Source organism: Cimex lectularius, unplaced genomic scaffold (assembly GCF_000648675.2).
Source record: "Cimex lectularius strain Harlan isolate CLEC.00 unplaced genomic scaffold, Clec_2.1 scaffold77, whole genome shotgun sequence".
NCBI classification, from domain to species: Eukaryota; Metazoa; Arthropoda; class Insecta; order Hemiptera; family Cimicidae; genus Cimex; species Cimex lectularius.
Genome location: NW_019392836.1, coordinates 647,434 through 667,789, shown reverse-complemented (window position 1 = coordinate 667,789; position 20,356 = coordinate 647,434). Strand labels below are relative to the sequence as shown.

At 35.5% G+C, this 20,356-nt stretch overlaps 2 protein-coding genes across 4 annotated transcripts; both read left to right on the top strand.

Moving 5' to 3' along the window:
• Positions 1-834: 834 nt before the first annotated feature.
• On the top strand, positions 835-5,167 carry LOC106669526 (fibroblast growth factor 1-like). 2 transcript variants are annotated; one of them, XM_014399056.2, is made up of 5 exons: positions 871-913; positions 3,962-4,079; positions 4,389-4,588; positions 4,640-4,743; positions 4,804-5,167. In XM_014399056.2, exons 3-5 carry the CDS (start codon positions 4,414-4,416, stop codon positions 4,999-5,001), a joined length of 477 nt encoding a protein of 158 aa, XP_014254542.1. In that variant the 5' UTR covers positions 871-913; positions 3,962-4,079; positions 4,389-4,413; the 3' UTR covers positions 5,002-5,167. The 2 variants fall into 2 exon arrangements, with proteins under 2 accessions (XP_014254541.1, XP_014254542.1); XM_014399055.2 differs by lacking the exon at positions 3,962-4,079 and having other exon boundaries at positions 835-913.
• Positions 5,168-5,726: 559 nt separating this feature from the next.
• On the top strand, positions 5,727-18,589 carry LOC106669527. Of its 2 annotated transcripts, none has more exons than XR_001340938.2 (3): positions 5,727-5,951; positions 7,518-7,579; positions 9,187-9,797. XR_001340938.2 is itself a non-coding variant. In XM_024228598.1 (3 exons), the coding sequence occupies exons 2-3, from the start codon at positions 9,211-9,213 to the stop codon at positions 17,813-17,815; spliced, it is 303 nt and encodes a 100-aa protein (XP_024084366.1). In that variant the 5' UTR covers positions 5,727-5,951; positions 9,187-9,210; the 3' UTR covers positions 17,816-18,589. The 2 variants fall into 2 exon arrangements, 1 of the variants encoding a protein (XP_024084366.1); XM_024228598.1 differs by lacking the exon at positions 7,518-7,579 and adding an exon at positions 17,631-18,589 and having other exon boundaries at positions 9,187-9,328.
• The last annotated feature ends 1,767 nt before the right edge of the window (positions 18,590-20,356 follow it).

The window sequence follows — 20,356 nt, the reverse complement described above, 5'->3', positions numbered from 1 at the left end:
ATCCTCGGGGCATATTTACTGAAAAATACATACAATAACAATAATGAGATATTGCAGAATTACATTGTTTTCATAATAAACTTACTTTACCCAGTGAAGTATTGTAAATAAAAACATTGGGTATAGATTAGATTAAGGTATAAATAGATTTTATTATGAAATATAGTTCTGCAATATCTCACTGCAACTCTGTTTATGCGTGTATTTTTCAATAATTAGGCCCCGAGGATGGCGATATAAATTATCGAAAGTTTGGTGAAATCAAAAAATTTAGTTCATCACAAGGCCTTATGAAGATAACTCAAAAAATTCTAACGTAGATACTTGATTTATTTTACTTTATTAAAAAAAACCTTTATCCAAACAGTTAGATTTCTCCGCAATTAGATGATTTTTGAATATTAATCTTTGATGCTCTTGTCATATGTATTTAAAAAAATTTAAAAAAAAAATTAGTCATGAGCGACTTGAGACCCAGTTTGAGGTTTTAAGGCTAAAAATGTGCGATTGTTTTCTGAATAAATACAACGCTTTTGAAGTTCTGCGTCAATAGGCACGTGCTGCCGGCAGATTAGGGCAAAAGGTCTAAATTTGGCGTTCGAATATAATTTTTTTCCACCTAAAACGATTGACCTTTTAAAAAATTGTTTTTATCCTTATTACTCTATTATCCTAGGATGACACGACTCGGCGTCGAAAAACAGGCTTTTCCCTCGATTATAAAAGTATGAATGGGTTCTTTTTATTTTGTTTTGAAAAAAAAAAATTATATTGCCGACTGGTGAAAAATCGTCCCACAGCCGTCTCCCCCCCAGCGGCGCGGCGTGTAGGAAGCGAGAATCTGTTTCTAAATCTGGATCCCGTTCAGTTTTATCCGACTCTTGAAATCGAGGGGAACACTGCTGCCTACAACGTAAATAATTTACATTTTACATTAACACGGTTTTTCATGTAATATTTTTTTAAACTATTGTAACGTTCCGCCGGGCTGGAGGACTCTTTAGACCTCTTCTTCGGCCAGGAAGATTTCAACGCCTCAGAACATTACATACTCCCTGATTTCCATGCAATTAATCATGCATACTATTTTCATCGACGAATTTTCAACAGAAAAATCAATAAAACAATCCGCTTTTTATATTCCAAACACTTAACTTACAATAGAGACACAATAGCACGTTGAATGATGGTATTTATTAAAGCTTTATTAAAAGAAAACAATCTTTAAAACTAGCCCTGTTGTACGAAGTCACTTTTTTTTCAATTTCGGCCCATCATCATCATAATTAAATGGGTCAAATCGTTCTGGAACAATGAACTCACAATTTCGGTTTGTTTATTCCGGATCTGTCACCGCGTCAACCACACAGTGCCATATGAACACAAAAATCAATTTATATTATAATAATTAAGCATACAAAAATTAACCAATTATAATTATTTATACGATTGTTGTTTATACTCTTACTATTTAAATAAACATTTATATTAATTAAAATAATCAAGCAGAAAATGTGAAACCATTGTGGCAAATTTATCATCGTTCAGAAGGCTGCCTCCTTCGTCTTGAACTAGCCCAGGATGAATTTTATGCAATAAATAATTTATAATTAATTATATGAACGACACAGTTTAAAAAAAACTAACTTCAATTTAACATGAAATGGTAGCCTTAACTATCTTTTCCTAATATTCACTGAGTTGGTCAAAGACGAGATTCTACAATAATAAGTAATTATTTATTAATTATTAACTAATATGAACAGAACAATCCTGTCGATTCTTACATTGGGCGCTGGCTCCTTCACGTTTTACAAATTTTTATTGCGTTGGCTGTAGATGTGTTTCTTCAACTGTAAATAATTAATGATTAATTATTATTGAACTAATGTAACAGAGTAAATATCAATAGACATGACATCTTTCAGTCGATTCTTACTTTGAGCACTGATTTCTCCACATTTTCCTAATTTGCATTGCGTCGGTGGTAGATGGTTTCTTCTATAATAAATAATTAATTATTAATTAATAATTGATCAAAAATACACGTGGCATACATCAATAGACATGACCCTTCCAGGTCGATTCTTACTTTGGGCACTGGTTATTTCAAATTTCATAAATTTCATTGAGTTGTCTATAGATTCGTTTTTTCAATGATAAATAATTAATTATTAATTAATAATTGGCTTAAAATATATAAAGCACAAATTAATAGACATTGACTTCTTAGTCCATTTCTACTTTGTTGCTGGCGCCTCCAGATTTTTATTGGGTTTGTTGTAAATGTGTTGTTACAATAATAAATAATTAATTATTAATCAATAATTGAACTAATATACCACACACTATATCAGGACATGTTATCACGTCTTGCCTACATTCAACTTCTTATTTTATATTTTTTATTAATTACAGCATACCATTTTATAATTATACCAATATATAACCTATCATAAAATTTATATAATCAGACAGATCTATAATTACCTTCAATCTAACTTCAGTTGTTGATTCCCTGCTTTTCTTTAATTTTGACATAGCCAAATTCTGTCAATAATAAATAATTAATTATAATGCACAATTAAATTAAAATACAGGCAAAAAAATCGACTCTATCAACTTCGCTCGCTTTTTCAACTTTTTATAATTTATCTAATTTTTGATGTAAAGTAATTGTCAATTTATTCATAAAATTATAGCGATTGTTTAACTGTAATATAAATATTATGCTGAATAAAAACATTACTACCTTTAACCTAAATTGTATAAAATAAAGGGTTCTAACACACCTATTATTTTTAGTAAATCAGACTATTTTTAATGAATTTTATAGCTTATTTGTCATAAATCTTATAACAATTTGTATTGTGCTTCTACTTTTTAGTCATAACAATTATTAAAGATTATTCGGAGATCGTGAGATGCGGTCTGGTGTGACGAAGGTTTTAGAAAAATATTTTCTTTATCGTGCCAACGTTTCGATCTTTATTGAAATCATCTTCAGGGCTCAAAGTGTTTGTTTTCTGCGTAATTGTGTCATTCTTGTGTGTCGTGTTGAGAGAGCCCTCAAGAATGACACAATTACGAAGAAAACAAACACTTTGAGTCCTGAAGATGATCTCAATAAAGATCGAAACGTTGGCACGATAAAGAAAATGTTTTTCTAAAACCTACGTCACACCAGACCGCATCTCACGATTTCCGAATAATCATTAACTAACGGTTACTAAACATTACACAATTGTTAAACTCTATTCGACAAGAGGTATCCTGGTATGTCGAATTCTTAGTCTATAAACAACACGTTCCTATTTTGTATACCTTCTATAAATTATTTTTGACGTTTCCATTGGCTTCATGTCAAATTTTATTTATTTATTTATTTTTTGTGTTGAACCTTTCAGACCAACACATTTCAATATTACAATTAATTAAAGTTTTTAGTTGAGATAAAAAGTCAATGGTACGAGCGGGATTCGAACCCACAATCTTCGGCTAGATACGCCGCTGCTCTACCACTTGAGCTATCGTGACCTCGATCCACTCGGACACTAACTTCCCATCTCGAAAAATTGCAAAAAGGAGAGAAAATTCAAAAGTTAGTGTCCGAGTGGATCGAGGTCACGATAGCTCAAGTGGTAGAGCAGCGGCGTATCTAGCCGAAGGTCGTGGGTTCGAATCCTGCTCGTGCTATTGACTTTTTTATCTCAACTAAAAACCTTAATTAATTGTAATATATTAATTGGTCAAGCGGACCACGAAATTAGTGAATTTAACATTTCAATATTTTTAAATTTATTTTTTCAAATGGAGTAATAATGTCATAAAAAGGTGCATCAATTTTGCTAAATTAATAATGGACATTTCTAAAATTTGCATTGAAAAATTTAATTTTTTAAGAAAAAACTCGAATGAGTAAATTAAACAGATCTAACCTAAAAAAATGATTTGATTGCAGTTTATACCAATTGATCTTGAAAATATTTTCGGTGAAGTACAAAAGCTTATAGTGATCTTTCTGCAGGCCTGCCAGTTTAAAGAAAGACCGATAACTGTTTACGAGGGAGTAAAAATAGGTAAAATTGCTGTGTATTTTTGTTTTACCCGATCCATAAAGATATCAAAGTCATAAAAGCCGCATTCTTTTGTAATAAGTAGACTTTACGAGTACTTAGGTAGTCCGTGCGTACAGATATAAATGTGCCTGGCTACAGTCCAATTACACGTATTCAATCAGTTCAAATCAGAACTGCCTTTTCTATGTTACGGAGTTTCAATCTGGGTTTTTTTACTAACTGAATATTATGATTTGGTCTTTTTTTTAATGCCTTTTCAGTTCAGTGTGAAAGTAACGCCATTTATACAAATAATTTTGGCTTTTATAGTGAAGACATGAAGTGAGATCGTAAAATGGGAGGGAACTCTGCAAAGCAGAAAAAGCCCGAACCTGAGCATTGTGAGCATCAGCCGGCTCCTAAGCAACACTACGGGAAGAGAAAGCAGCTGTACTGCCGGACTGGCTATTTCCTTGCAATCATGCAAGATGGGACAGTCGCCGGGATTGATGAAGACATGCATCCGAACGGTAAGTTTATCATGGTTTGAGTTTTCTTTTGTTTAGTTCTGTCTGTTTTAGCCATCGTTGAATTCACGACTGTAAAAGCGGGCGAGGTGCGCATCAGAGGTACGAAGGCGAATCTTTACTTGGCGATGAATAAAACCGGCCGGCTTTACGGAGAAGTAATTTAAAAAGAATTAATACAAATAAAAGAAAAAACAATAATAGATTTTGATCAATAGGCAAACGTATTGGACGAGTCGACTGTGTTTTTAGAATCGCTTCACAGGCACCACCTCGTCTACCTTTCAAAACCATACGCCCGCTTCAATTGGTACGTCGCGCTTAAGAAAAACGGCAAACCGAAGGATGCCAAAAAGACCAAGCTGGGACAAAAGGCGATCCAGTTCCTCACAGTCAAACTCTTGGAGGACAGATAGTTCAATTTAATAAAACACTAACAAATGCAACTAACTCGAACAGCTTGGATGTATCGTCACGACCAAAAAGCTCTGAAAAGAGCAACTATGCTTTATTTTAATGTTATTATCAACTAACATATTTTTAATCTAAGGTCTTGGTTGAGATGAAAAAGCTAGTTTCACAAGTGGTATCGAACCCACGATATTCGGCGGGTGGGTTCGAATCCCGTCCGTTACACTAGCTTCTTCATCTCAACCATGACCTTAAATTAAATGTATAATTAATTCGATCCATTATGACTACTAAATACATGTATAGATTAATATAATAATTATCTATTTAACATCATTGATGTTAAACCTTAATCTAGTTTCTAACTCTTGGTTGAAAACAGTGTTTTTATTTTATTTTTTTAAATTTTTAAAATGCTATAGTGAAATATATTGTAGAAAAATGATTATGTATGGTTAAGTAGATGGTTCAAATTATATTTTGTAATTTTTATATCATGATTGTACTATTGTTGATAAATTAAAAATTAATAATCACAAAAGGCCTTCATTATTTTATAGACCTGTTGTCATCCAAGGTCCATAAACTTTAAAAATAATTACTAATTAATTACAAAATCGCATGTTTTTAATAATGGATTCATACTTTTTTTTTTGAAACTGAACGATTTAATTTTGCAATTCTAACAAAAAAATCAAATCTTCGTTGCCCATTTGAGGGAAAAGTACGCTTTAAAATCTAAGCTGAAATAATTTAATTTATGGCTTTTCTAATTGCGAGAACAAAATGGATTTTAGATGGTTGTTTAATGGGGTTGTGATGTTTTAAAATGCCCTTGATCATCACAGGATTCAACAGTCCACTTCTATTTACTTTCGGCTGGGCATCATCAGTGAACATTTTATATGGGAAAAAAGTCAACTGAAGGTTCTTCCCTAACAAATATTCAATTGATGTAAGTGTATATATATGTGTATGTGTATATATATAAATACTAAAAATTGAGTATTGCCAATATTGGTAAGTAAAATTGAACACTATTTTATCAAATTAATAGAACAATAATATATTTTACACATTGAGCTCGAAGTATATTTTTATGAATGCTTGTGGAAGAACGTCACCTAGACCATTTTTTTTGTCTAACATAACATTTTATATATGTGTATTAACATGTTTTATGTTGAGTTTGGATAATTGATTGGGTAATTAAGTCTAATATTCAGTATTCAGTACACTGGTGATGTTCGTTACAAAAATAACTAGTTACCTCAAATCCAATGTTAATTGTTGTTTTTTTCTACACACTACTAGTTAGTTTTTCCTATACTGGGTGACCTAGTTCCTTCTGACGAAACTCAGGGAATCGATTCTACTCTTTTTAGAAAAATGTTCAGGAGAAAATTTTCGGAAAGTTCTCTATTTTGAAGATATTCGTCAATTTAGGTTTTTTCAACTTTTCACTACCTTACCACATAAAAATGCTTACAACTTCCAAAATGTTGAGTCTACAACAAGCCCAATTACACCATTTGAAAGAACGCTAAATTTGCTGTAAGATACTTCTATTTGCAATAATCTGAATGACATAAAATGTTAGCCAATATCAGTTGGAACATGTCAAAATTACAAAATTTAAAATTTTGGTCATGATTCACGTTCTACTGAGGTTACAAAAAATACCTACAACTTGTCAAATTTCACAAAAACTTCTTCATCAAATATACTTTATGTTGATCTATCCAGGTTTTTAAATAACGTTCTAGTAGAGTTGAGAAATAACAATTGAATGTTCGAAAACGTGAGCTAAAGTAAATTTGAAGGGGGGGTAGAAATAAATCAATTAGAACTCGCTTTGTAAAATAAAAATGACACATCTGTAATCTCACAAAAACCATACCAGAAAGCTTCATACAATAAAATGCAATGGTTCTTCTTGTAGCAACAAAGGAGGAACTTTTCAGAGGAAATGCTCAAAGTGTTTTCCCTCTTCTCGAACATGTGGTAAGGTAGTGAAAAGTTGAAAAAACCTAAATTGACAAATATCTTCAAAATAGAGAGCTTTCCGAAAATTTTCTCCTGATCATTTTTTGCTCCAAACGAAGAGTTAGAATCGATTCCCTGAGTTTCGTCAGAAGGACTGGGACGCCCTGTATTTCTTGATATATTATTGTATATTTTTCCTAAATTTTCAATGTTTAATTAATATTGTTTTATTTTAACTTGTATTCTGTTTCATCAGGACATCCGGCTGGGCAATATCAATTTATCACAAATTATTTGTAAAAGTTAATTGAACTTGAAAGGACGTCCAAAATCTTTATTTTTATTTAATATATTTAAGAATTTTTCCTTTGTTTTAAATTAGGTTTTATTTATTTCAACTTGTAAGCTTCGAAATGCTAGCAGCTTTTTTTCTAAAATCCAGAGTTTTCTCAATAATTTTTCCTATATTGGATATTTGCGACATTTTACTTACATTGGATTTTAATTTATTTAAACTTGTTTTTGTTCTATTAAGATGGATCTACACTGGACTAGCCTGACGAACGTGCACTGAGAGCAGTAATGTCAACATTACACGTAGCTATTAATAATTAATTATAAAATCAATTTGTCATATACAACATCAATAATTTTATAAATAATAGTACAAACATTAATAATTAAGTAAGTGTATAATCATTAAACAAATATAATTTATTGATAACAAAATGACAATTTTTAAATTGGCTGTCTTTTTTAGTTCAGTCAAGTTGTCAGAATAAAGTGCTCTTAAATCTTTTATCAAGGTTTATGAAAATGTTCGGAATTGTGTCGGCTGTGATAGTACAAATACATAGTATAGTGGGTGGTATAGAGGCATAAAATGTTTCTCAAATTTTACCTGCGGGGAGGGAACTTCTTCACCTTCTTGTTTGAGGCAAAGGCATAAAAATGACATTGTTTCGTAATAAATTCATAAATAAGTAGATTTTACGAGTACTTAGAGAGTCTGCGGAATCAAACATAAATATGCTTGGCTACATTTCAATTACTAGCCTTTAATCAGCTCAAATCAAAACTGCCTGTTTGCATCCCCCTGTTGTACTTTGGACTGTTGGCCATATTTTTTATATCCAGTTGTTGTCGAACCGTCCTGGAGAACGTATCCAATATTTGAAATTTTTTTTTCCGGTGAATAAAATTAGTCGATATTCCTGGATATAGTGGTGTTCCGGTTCTCAAAATTGTGGCTTGTCGTCTCACCTGTACTTTCGTCGACCGAACTGTTCCTGCGGCGTGATAGTTGTCTCCACCGTAAGGGTTTTCCGTTCCTTTTTCCAAACCATCTTTTCGCTCCGATCATCCCCTGGAACCCTAGTCGGTGAAGAAAGGGAGCCGACGGAAGACAGGTGAAATTGCTTTTATTATTATTTTTTTATTATTCCCTTCTGGTTTATTTTGTTTAGTTTTGTTCATTTTCTGTTCTTTTTTTAATATATTTTTATATTTATCTAATTTCAATGCCATACAGTCCACGGTCTCCGGCGCAAACATTTGGTCCTCCGAGCCGTATATAGAAGTCGGAAAATCGGCATATCCATTGGTTGTCAGAACTGGAACGGTCGCCATTTTGTTATATCGTTAGTCGTTGTTATATTGTTAAGTTGTCGTTTGCTCATCAACCTAAAAGCCATTAGTGATAAGGCAAAAACCTAAAACTTATGTCAATCCTGAACAAAAAGGAAACGCTGTTTCGACGAGTTCAGAGATTGTACGATTTCGGAGGGAAGATTCCGAAGCCGGGTAACAGGAATTTAAAACAGCGTGTACGCTTCTGACGAAGACGATGGACGAATTTGCAATCTCGAAAGGAGAATTAACGAGATATCGTTAGATTGTGTGGACAATTATGTTCTCCAATTTTCCACTTCAATTTTGGATATGGTTGAACAGATAGAAAGGGAGCCGACAGAAGATTGGTTTTATTTTATTTTTATTATTTCTTTCTGGTTTCGTTCATTTAAAAAAAAAAATTAATTTCATTACCATACACACTGTCCTCGGCGCAAACACTGCCTATTTTCTGCTACCGAAGCTCTACCTGAACATTTTTACTATTTGAAAATTATGATTTGGTCCTTTTTTTAATCGTGCATTTTCAGTGCGAAAGTAATGCGATTTATGAAAAAATTTTGTTTTTGTAGTGAAATCATGAGGTGAGGTTGAAGATGGGAGGGACTGCAAAGCAGAAAAAGCTCGAACGTGAGCACTGTGAGAATCAGCCGGCTCCGAAGCAGCACTACGGGAATGTAGTCGGCGGGATTGATGATGACATGCATCCGAACAGTAAGTTTATCACGGTTTGAGTTTTCTTTTGTTTAGTTCTGTCTCTTTTAGCCATCGATGATGACAGATATCCTCGCAAACATCACTGATTTACTGGACAAGTTAGTCAAGTGTAGCTATAGCCCCAACTTTTTTTTTCACCGTCCCATCCTTTCGATCTTCCAAACCGTCTGAAACGACAATGGCCTTGTGACCTCCTTCCTTAACCGTGGCCTCTAACTAAATAAAAGATAGCTCCAGCACTGGTTGGCTCCCCACTTTCTGACAAATCTGACAAATTTGTATGTACTTATCAACATACATCCATAGCAAAAAGTTTTTAAGGTTAAATTTGCCCCAAAATATTATGACAGCAGTACAAAAGATAGCAGTACTAAATCGTCAAATGACCTCTCTTTTCTGTATCATTCCAAATTTTTCCGTTCTATGAACTGATTTATTGTTCCTAAAATCATAAAATTCACGCTAATTGTTTATGAACCTTTTTTTTACCAAAAAAAAGTTATTTTAATTTTGATGTTTCATATCATGAAGTGTTTTAAATTAATTTGTTTGGAAAGTCTGGTTCAATTGCAATTGCATAGGTAAATATTTTCAGTTCGTAGAAGAGAGGGTATGGAGTTTTTCTTTTTATTATAAATTATTAATATTTTTAAGGCTTATACTATATAAAACAGGGAAAACATTTATCACCTAATTATCACCGACAAATTAAAATGTCGAAATCGATAATTTCATTTCGAGATCTTTGTAGGGGCTTAAAAAGAACGGTGAGGGATTTGTCTGGGGGATTGAAAAGGTGCTGATTGCCTTTGGGCCCGAATATTCCACGGGGCCGGCATTATGCTAACAGCATAAATGCCAAGCCCGGTAGCATCCTCGTTTCCGTCCAAACGCCTTTGAATAAGTTGGCCCCTGATTCCGCCGTGCTTCCGTAACGGCCTCCCTATCGTTCCATCAAAGGAATAAATATGTGCTCAATGCTCTTCCTCCTACCTCCACCTCAGAACCCCCTTAATTCAGAAACGATATTTCCTACGATAAATTGCGAAGCGAAAGGAGCAGCGTTTCACCCACCCTTTGATATAACGAACCAAAGAAATAGTCCAGGAGAAAGAGCATTTTCTATGTATGTTAATTGTTATCCAAGTGTCCTTTCACATGTTCCTGCAAATTGTTTAAAGATTTTTCTCCTTCAGCCCTTGGAATGTTATTGTTTACTGTAACATATTCAAACCTGGAAACGACCAAGATTAAGTGACATGGGGGATATAAGCAGGGAGAGGCGAGACCTTTTGTACTTTCTCAATAATTGTTAATTTTTTCTGTGGTTTTGCAAGTTAAGTTTTTCTTTAATATTCCGGATGATCAAAGCAAGCTACTTTGCTGTTAAAGCTAACCCTGACGGCTTGGCAACTCTCTAAAGCACAAGCTGTACTCGTGTCCGCCTCGGGTTGGCATGGGGCGGCGGGTGCCTTATCACGAATATTAGGGCACCAGGTCCTATCTGCATAGACGGGGGAGGTTGCATAGTCATCTGTACGACAGGATAACAGAAATGTTCCAAGGTTCACCCCTGTTAAAATGGGAATGGACTCGTAGTTGGCCGTGGTGAGCCCCTGGCGTGTACTTAGAGAAGAAGCTGTCTTCTATCTGTGACCTTCGCACGAAACTTGCTCATGATCATCGTTATACACCCAGCCTACGGGATACGGCGGATCGGACGGCAGCGTATAAGCGTTGAGGACGCTATGATTATGCTGAAAAGTCCTTGAATGTGTGAGTAGTGGCGGATGGGAATGGGTAGTGTACTACTCGAGTATGCTTTGCACGTAGGTGCAGGCTGAGCTCGATTGGAGGCTTTTACCGTAGGCGGTCTAGTCTAGGGGGTGGTTAGCAATTCCACTTTAAAAAAAACCGCGGCCGGAGCGGATCCGGTAGTTTCTACGCTGGGGAAGCCCCACTACTCTAGGAGGCAGAGTGGCCTTCTCTACCTAGGGAGTGCGAGGGAGACCAGGCTGATGAATTTCGACTTAGCCCTTTGCGCACGGCATACGGTTCGATGCTTAATGCTGACCCGGCCACTCGGATTGGGCAAGCGGGGAGTGAGGTTCGTCTTGGCCCCTCGGGGCTGAGCTGCCTCTACACCAACGCTGCGGCAGTAACACCCTTCTGTCGTATGCCAGGTGCGTCAGCTCTCAATTTGAGAATCAAAACGTCTGATAAGGCCGAATAGGCTAGGTACGGACGTTAAAGATCCTCATTGCCCTTTTTAGGACGACCGAGTATACGGGAAGTAATGTTAAAGCTAACGTCAATAAAACTGTTGTAAATATATAAATTTCACAACACCATCATAGTGCTTCACTTGTAGCGTTCAGCCCTTTAAGCAAAAGTTAAATAGCACTAATGGCCAGAAGAAGCCTAGGTAAATATTTAGGACGACAACTGAAAATGGCATATTGGGTATACCGGTTTTAATTGTATTGCTCATAAATCTGGCACTGACAAGTAAATTTATGCATCAAAGGAGCAATGACTAGAACCAACCCTACCGGCTGTTATATGTACAAAGACAAGCTAAGACAAGCGAAAACAGATTTCACAACACATAAACTGAATGGGGACTAAATCTGGCATACAGGCCTTTTCTAAATCCTACAAATCATTTAATAGACTATAAAGAGAAAATGGACATGGAAACAGGTGAGGTATATTCAGTGCAAGCCAGATATGAGCAATCAAACTCATTAGAAAAGTACACCTGGTCTTTCAAGCTGAAATACTTGCCATCAAAAGCGTTTGTCATAGGAAATCTTGACAAAAATCCCCGTATGTTCACACAGCTTCCCTAATAGCATTTGTACGTAAAACTGTCAAATCCAAAATCTCAAAAACCTGGGAAAACATAACCGGACTATATTTTGGGTAGGCACAAAGGAGTTTTGAGTATTAAACAAGGGACAAGCTGGCCAGGGGGATGGTCTGCAAGACCAGAAGCGCTAATAAAAGGAGAAAAGGACGAATACCAGTTGTGCTAGACGCAGTAAACTAATGATCAAAGAACCCTCACCAAAACTGGCAATCATGGTAGATTGGGTATCTATAAGGACCAGGAAAATATGGGTACATTTAACAATACTCCATTTTGAGGTTATGCAATGTGGAGGGAGAAACTGCCACATATCATTTTCGAACGAGAACTGCTCAATAGAGACATATCCTAGGGTACAATGAAAACCCGGGAAAAACAACTACAGTAATGACAATCAATGGCTTACTTCTTATTAAAAAGGAGGATTGAGTTAAGCTGAATTAAGGCTCTAGGAAAAGCCCATTAAGCCAGAAGGTTGCAGTGCCTCATAGTCGACGTAGCCTAGCGATTGAAGAAGACTCAAGAAAAAAGAACTATAGTCATGACAATCAACGGCCTACTACTTCTTAAAAGAACGCTCGACTAAATTGAACTGAACTTAAAAAGAATTATCGAGTCAATTGAACTAAACTAATGAACCAAGAAAAGTATAACAAGGCTGCAGTGTGCTCAATGCATACATATCCTAGAAGACCCGATAAATAAGAACTGCAGCAATGACAGCCAATGTACAGCTCTTAAAAGAAGGATCGAGTCAATTGGACTAAACTAAGAAAGTATGAAAGTATATTAAGCCAGAAGGCTGCAGATTGTTGTTCTGCTTTGTTTGTTCTTCTTGTTCCGCATTTGGTCTCCAATTTCGTAACACATTCAAATTCATAATGATTTTAATACACGTGCATAAAAGAAGTTTAGAAGAATCAAAAGAAACTCATTCCCGGAAGGGCTCTAGTACATTTACGAGTCGAGGAACAAATTAAGCATTAAATTCGGGTATGGTTTGTTATTCTGGTCAGAAAGGGACCAGCAGTTCTTTCCACAATTGCAATCACTTGGCTAATTCTTCAAGTGCCCTAAACCCTAGCTGGATTTACTCAACCTTCCCTAACTTTATTTTAACACACGAGCTGCATTACCAAGCGGCTGAGCAGAAGGGCGAAGGGAGTTAGCACATTCGAGATCATTCAACGCAATTCTGGATAATAAACTATTTATTTAATTAACCGTTTAAATTTATGTGTGTGTCATTTTTGTCAAAACGTTTTAAAAAAGAAAGAAAGGATCAAATGTTAATGACCAAAGCATTTCGAATTTTGTGAGAGAGAGAGAGAGAGAGAGAGAGAGAGAGCGAGAGAGAGAGAGAGAGTGAGGGAGAGAGAAAGAGAAAGAGACAGAAAAAGAGAGGGGGTGAGTGAGGAGGGAGGGAGGGAGAGAGAGAGAAATGAGCACCTTGGGTACAATTTGTTCGCGGTTAGTTAATTCGAGAACCAGGAAATCTGAAAATCAGATCTGAGCAATTCTTTTCTTCAAGCTTCTTCGCCAGTTTTAGTAGATAGTCAGTAAAGTTTATAAAAAAAAGTAACGACATGCAAAAGAAGAAAGGAACCCGTTTTACGTTTTACAATATGAATTTCAAATTGCACTTTTGTACTGTGAGAATGATTGGATGTTCGAGATTTGCCGATTCTCCAGCAATTTTCGTCCGGTCTTTCCGAACAGGCCGTGGACGGAATTAAAGTCAGGCCATGCATGGTAAATCTGAGCAAATCGGATTTGAACGGGCAACTTGTTATTTTTTCCCATCCTTCGCCCTCCGCCTTTTGTCTTCGTTTGTTCTCTATCAGCGTTCCTCCGGCACCACCGATTAAAATAAGCCAGGATTTATTGCCGCCCGAGGGTGGAGGTGGAAAAGTGGGAATTAATTAACCGCTAATTTGTTTTCGCCTAGCTAATCCTATTTCCATGGCATTCGTTGAGAGTCGACGGCATATTCGGGCATAGCGATAGCCCCCGGCCTGACGCGTCTCAAACCAGAGATTAACGACCGGGAAATTATTCATTTTATTATTATAACAAACGGTTTTCCTTAATTAATTGACTCCTCGAATAGGGGTGAAATCTAAAATTACACCCACAAGAGTCTGGGGTTAAAATATACTTGTTGCAGTTGTTTTTCGATTTGATCTAGCCTTTCTATCGAATTATACTATCAATTCATAAATTTCGTGGTCTGATTGACCAAATACCATCTTTCAATTAATTGATCATTTATGTAAGGTATTGGTTGAAATAAAAAAGTCAGTGTCATGAGTGGGATTCGAACCCACGACCTTCGGCAAATACGCCGCTGCTCTACCACTTGAGCTATCGTGACTTCGAAGGTAGGGGGTTCAAATCCCGCTCGTGACGATGACTTTTTTATCTCATCCAATACCTTACATAAAATATATTATCAATTATTATTTATATGCTAAAATAACAAAACATATAAATTAATTTATAATATTAGTGGGAGGGACAGGAAAGAAGGTGAGAATCCAACGTTGCTTTTTGCAGGTTTTTATTTTTGACGTTCGTTTATTTATTCAATAAATTTGTAACCATAGAAATACTATAGTTATCAGAAAAAATAATTTTAAAAGTAAAAAGAATATCAAACATTTTTGCATTGGCATAAATCGACTGCCCGACTTTGTACAAAAATTATGAGAGAAAATACAATAGAAAATTTTTAATTTAACAATAAAAATAGTCTGTGGTATTTAGTGACAGTTAGCCAATGATTATTTGGAGATCGTGAGGTACGGTTTGGTGTGACGTAGGTTTTAGAAAAACATTTTCTTTATCGTGCCGACGTTTCGATCTTTATTGAAATCATCTTCAGGGCCTGGGATGTATAAACATTGTTTAAATATTACAAATACATGTAGGATGTGAAAAAAATTTTAGATAAAAAAAAATGAATTTATACAATGTTAGAAAATTTTAGATTAAAAAAGTGTATTTATACAATGCTTGAAAATTTTAGATTAAAAAAGTGTATTTATACAATGCTAAAAAATTTTAGATAAAAAAAATTGAATTTATACAATGCTAGAAAATTTTAGATAAAAAAAAATGTATTTATACAATGCTAGAAAATTTTAGATTAAAAAAATGAATTTATACAATGCTAGAAAATTTTAGATTAAAAAAATGAATTTATACAATGCTAGAAAATTTTAGATTCAATCAAAGTATTCGCACTTACTCAAAGTGTTTGTTTTCCGTGTAGATGTGTCATTCTTGTGTGTCGTGTTGAGAAAAAATAATAGTAATATTTCTACATCTTTATTTGCACACGTTTTTTTCTTCTTTTTTTGCTGGTAAGTATTAATATACATGAATACATAGTTGAAGATATTTATTCCGTCGGATCTTCGTTAAATTCGTTGACTTGGTAAATCGAATTTCTTGACAATAGGCACTCCTCAGTAGGTCATTTTGGTAGAGAATTCTGTGTATATTGTGCATACACTCTTTAGTACGAACTATTTTTCGTAACGGGGGAGAGAAAGCATTCTAAAATCGAATTGGGGCCACTTCCCCTCTGTATACTTGGCACTTTTTCTTTGTAATGTCTCTCTAAACTTCCACATATAGTTAACTTTCTTGCAACCTGAAGTAACGGAATTTTTTCTAGTTTGCTATGTTCGGCGGTCAGTGTTGTGTCAATGTGTTCTCACTTCCCAAAACCAATCATATTAGAAAATCAGTTACACAAAGGATCCAGGCTAAATTGAAACAAAAACCGCTTCTCGTTTTTCTAAATTCTTTAATGCATAATAATGTTCAATTTTAACGTCAGACGTACCATTTGTAAGAAGAGGACCGTAGCTTTTTAACAACTTATGCAACATAAAAATATATAAAAGGTTTCTACAACAAAATAGGGAAATTATTTGTCAAAAATTAACCTCGTTTTTTTAAGTTTTAAATAATAGTCCGATTTTGACATAGTTTTAAAATGAAATTGACAATTCCTTTAAAAATAATTATCAACCATGAAAATCAGTCTCTTAGGTTTTGAGAAAAAAGATTAGCGCACTACAAATGTTCACGCAAGGAAATCGAAATTATCAGTCAAAAAAATTAATTTACACCGATTTCCGCGAAAAGCGGTATTTAAGGGTTTTATAACGCTAGAATCACGAAAAATGAATTCAAATCCAAGTATTGACCATTTTATGACTTACTTCATGTTTGTTAAATTTGAAAAAAAGTAGTATTTTGTTACTTTTTAACTCATTCCAAATTATAATATTTTCGGTCCTAAAACATTTTTGTTTTTATGTTAACCAACGATGAAATTATTACATTAAAAAAAATTAATGTTTTGATTAGATAAAAAAAGTTAGTGCCAGGAGCGGGATTCGAACCCACGATCTTCGGCTAAATACGCCGCTGCTCTACCACTTGACCTATCGTGGCTTTTTTATCTCAACCAATACCTTACATAAAGATTAATTAATTGAAAGATGTTATCTGGTCAATCGGACCACGAAATGTAATGGATTTAATAAGTAAAACGAAATATATCGTCACTAAAACTCTCCGTGGCCATTTCATCTGTCGCCGAGAATCAAATAGATTACACATTTGGAAAATGGGAAAAAGAAGGGAAAATTCGAAAGTTTGGGTTGAGAAGGGAAGTTGGTGTCCGTTTGGATCGAAATCACGATAGCTCAAGTGGTAGAGCAGCGGCGTATTTAGCCGAAGATCGTGGGTTCGAATCCCGCTCGTGTCACTGACTTTTTTATCTCAACCAATACCTTATATAAATATTAATTAATTGAAAGAGATTATTTGGTCATTCGGACCAAGAAATGTAATAGAATTAAAAATGATAATTTGTTAATCTATAAATAAAGAATTATTATCATTTAATTAAATTTACTTTAAACTTATAATTTTTATTAATATTATTTTAATTTATTAAATATAAATAAATTCATTCAACCAGATTTACGTTTAGTCCTTCCCGCTTCGCAATTAATAAATTTTGTAAAATTATATATTAACATAGTTGATTTGAGTAAGCAGAACGGCGAAAAAACGGAAAATTTGAACTTTCAATTTTTTCGACAAAACCAAGGCTTATTTACAATAAGTGGCGGATATATGTCCAATATTTTGGAGTATTGAATCAACCAAAAAAGTTTGGTCCAAATCCGTGACACTCCAACTTGGTCGTCCCCTTGTTTGTTTTACATTAAAGTAGGCAGCTTAAAAATAAACGGCCACGAATTTTATAAAAAACAGCACATCCTTTGAACAGAATAATAGTAATAATAAGATTTGGGAGTTATTGCTTTACCAGACTTCCCGGAAATGACCATTTTGTACATTTAATCAAATGTCCTGTTTTACTTTATTATTTTTTTACAGCTGGGCCGCATGCTTGGATAAGACGGCGACCGATGTTGCCCATACACATGCTCTTCTCCAACAATGAAAACTCGGTTCAGAAGGCTTTAATGCGATTTCCGGGGTGTAAAGTAACAATCAGTTTAGGCGGCCGAGTGGGGCCGAATCGAGTTGGAAGGGTCATTTACGGAGGGATAGGGCCTTAGTGAACAAACCAGGGCGGTGGATTATCTGTAAGTGCAAGGCCTCCTTGTGATGACATATCCGAGCCCTAAGGGTGACGAGAGACCAATATCTGACCACCTCTGGGGATCTTTTTTTATCGGGAAAATTAGATCTGAGGAGGTCGCCGGCGTAACAAGATCAAGGATAGAGCCATGTCGGTGGATTGCCCTTCTCTCTTCGAATAACTTCATCTGTTTGACATAAGCGTGAGGAGCAGTCCTTCTTTCAATATGCAAAAGATTGGAAAAAGAAAAAATTATTAACTTTGAGAAAATAGCTACTTTATTGTTTTAAATATATACTTTTTTTCTACCATTCTCAAATGTTTGAAAGTATATATCATGGCCTTTTTTTCAGGACAGTTAAAACATTTATTACACAATATTTATTATTTTTTATTTCGTCAAATGACAAATGAATTAAGCCTTTTTTGTAAATGATTGTTCTCCACACAGACTTGTTGATTATTGGATGGATTTCGAGCATTAAACGGTTACAAACATTTCTCTCGACATAATTATTGCTTCTTTTTTTAATTCGTTTTACTAGCAATCTATCGATGAAGATTTCTTGATATCTATTGTTGTTAGCTAAGGTTTTAATTGTTTGTAATTAGTTTTTATAGGAATTAACTGGTGTTAATAGGAGGTTCAACATACTGTCTATAAGCGAAATGCATCCAGCAACTTTTTGAGTTCAAGGATGGGAAGAATCTGCTGGGTCATAGTGTCTGAATTTGGTTTTCTTTGTATATTTTTTTCTATAGGTTATTTATTATGAACCTTTTTAAGTCTAAAAAGTTTAAACAACGATCTTTATTTTCAAAGTGAAATTTATACTAGAGTGTAAAGGATTAATTAATTGGATGAATTCTTTTAGATCCTATAAGGTTCATTACCAAATAAGGCGTCGGGGTGAACGAAATCTAGCAAATGCTACTACAAACAGGTCAAGAAATCCTCATCCTCATGAATACCGAGAATATTCAGAGCCTTCTTGGCGTGGAGCTATATCCGTAAGTATTGGCGTGAGATAGTAGTGGTGTATATGACCAAAGGATACTATCTATTACAAACCTAACTCGTACAGACCTATTTACTGGGAATGGACTCGTAGTGGCTTAGTGGCGATGCTCCTGGCGGGAACTTCGAGAAAAGGTTGTTCTTCTATCTATGACTTCCGAGCAAGCACTTGCGTATGACCTTCGTTATAACCCCGGCCTCGCGGGTTCGGACCATCGAACCGTATAGCGTTGAGGACGCTCAGACTACGCTGACGGAGTCCCTCGAATACGCGAGAAGTGGCGGATGGGAACGGATAGTGGTCGGTCGTGCCTACACGAATGGCGTCCTTTACCTAAGGCAGCCTCCTATAGGGGGTGGTTAGCAATTCCACTTTAAACAAAACCGGAAGATCCGGAAGTTCTTTCGCTGGAGGAGCCCCAATGCTCTGGGAGATAGAGTGGCTTTCTCTATGTAGGGAGTGCGTGGGAGACCAGGCTGATGAATTTCAGTCATCTTTGGTAGCCCTTTACGCGCGGCGTACGGTCTGATGCTCAATGCAGACCCGACATTCGGAATGGGCAAGCGGGGAGTGAGGTTCGTCTTTGCCCCTCGGAGCTGGAACAGCTTCTCCACCAACTCTTGCGGCTGTAACGTACATTCAGTCGTGAGCGGAGGTGCGTCATCTCTTATCTTGAGAATCAAAACGTCCGGTAAGGCCATGAGCCAGGTACGAACGCTAAAGAACCTCATTGTTCTTTTAAGGACGACCCGATTTGGGAACGTAAGACCTATTTACCCTACCACATCAGAGATAAAGCACTGACGAACAAACTCCTCAATTAGCGAGAGATGGTCATAGAAAACCTGTTTAACTGGTTTAAACACATAACCAAGTCCATAAATATCAAGGAGATAACAGTAACACTTTTCACGGATATAGAGGGAGCATTCAACACAATAGCCTTTTTTTTAAAGCAGTTAACAACAGAGGGTTTTCGGAATAGGTCAATCAATGAGTGGGCCTAAGGAATACGATAATTATATCCATCTTGGGGACAGAACCAACGGAGCTAAAATTACCAGAGGATGCCTACAAGGAGGAGTTCTTTCTAAGAACTACAAATTCTGGAACAAGCAGGATTCTAGTGTCTAGGCATGCGGACGACCTTACCGTAATGGTAAAAGGCCGCCGTGCAGATCGTTTTACCCCTTCAGCGGAGATAAATGGTCACCTTTTACAAAACTTTACAATAAATTAAACTGAAATGAATAATGTAAAACAAAATAAAATAAAATGCAAATGTTAAACTCCTGGAATCTTAGGAAACGGGAATATACATGGCAATAAACGCCCTTCTTACAGGGTTACCGGAAGGGAAAAAAGCCTGTTGTGGGGATTCTACGTCACTATGCTGTCTAGGTGTATTCTTAAGTAGCTGATTTGAGTGGAAGTAGCTCCATATACAGTGGTGGCGAAGTCTGTTTTTTCAATGTTTAGATTTTTCCTTATACAGATGT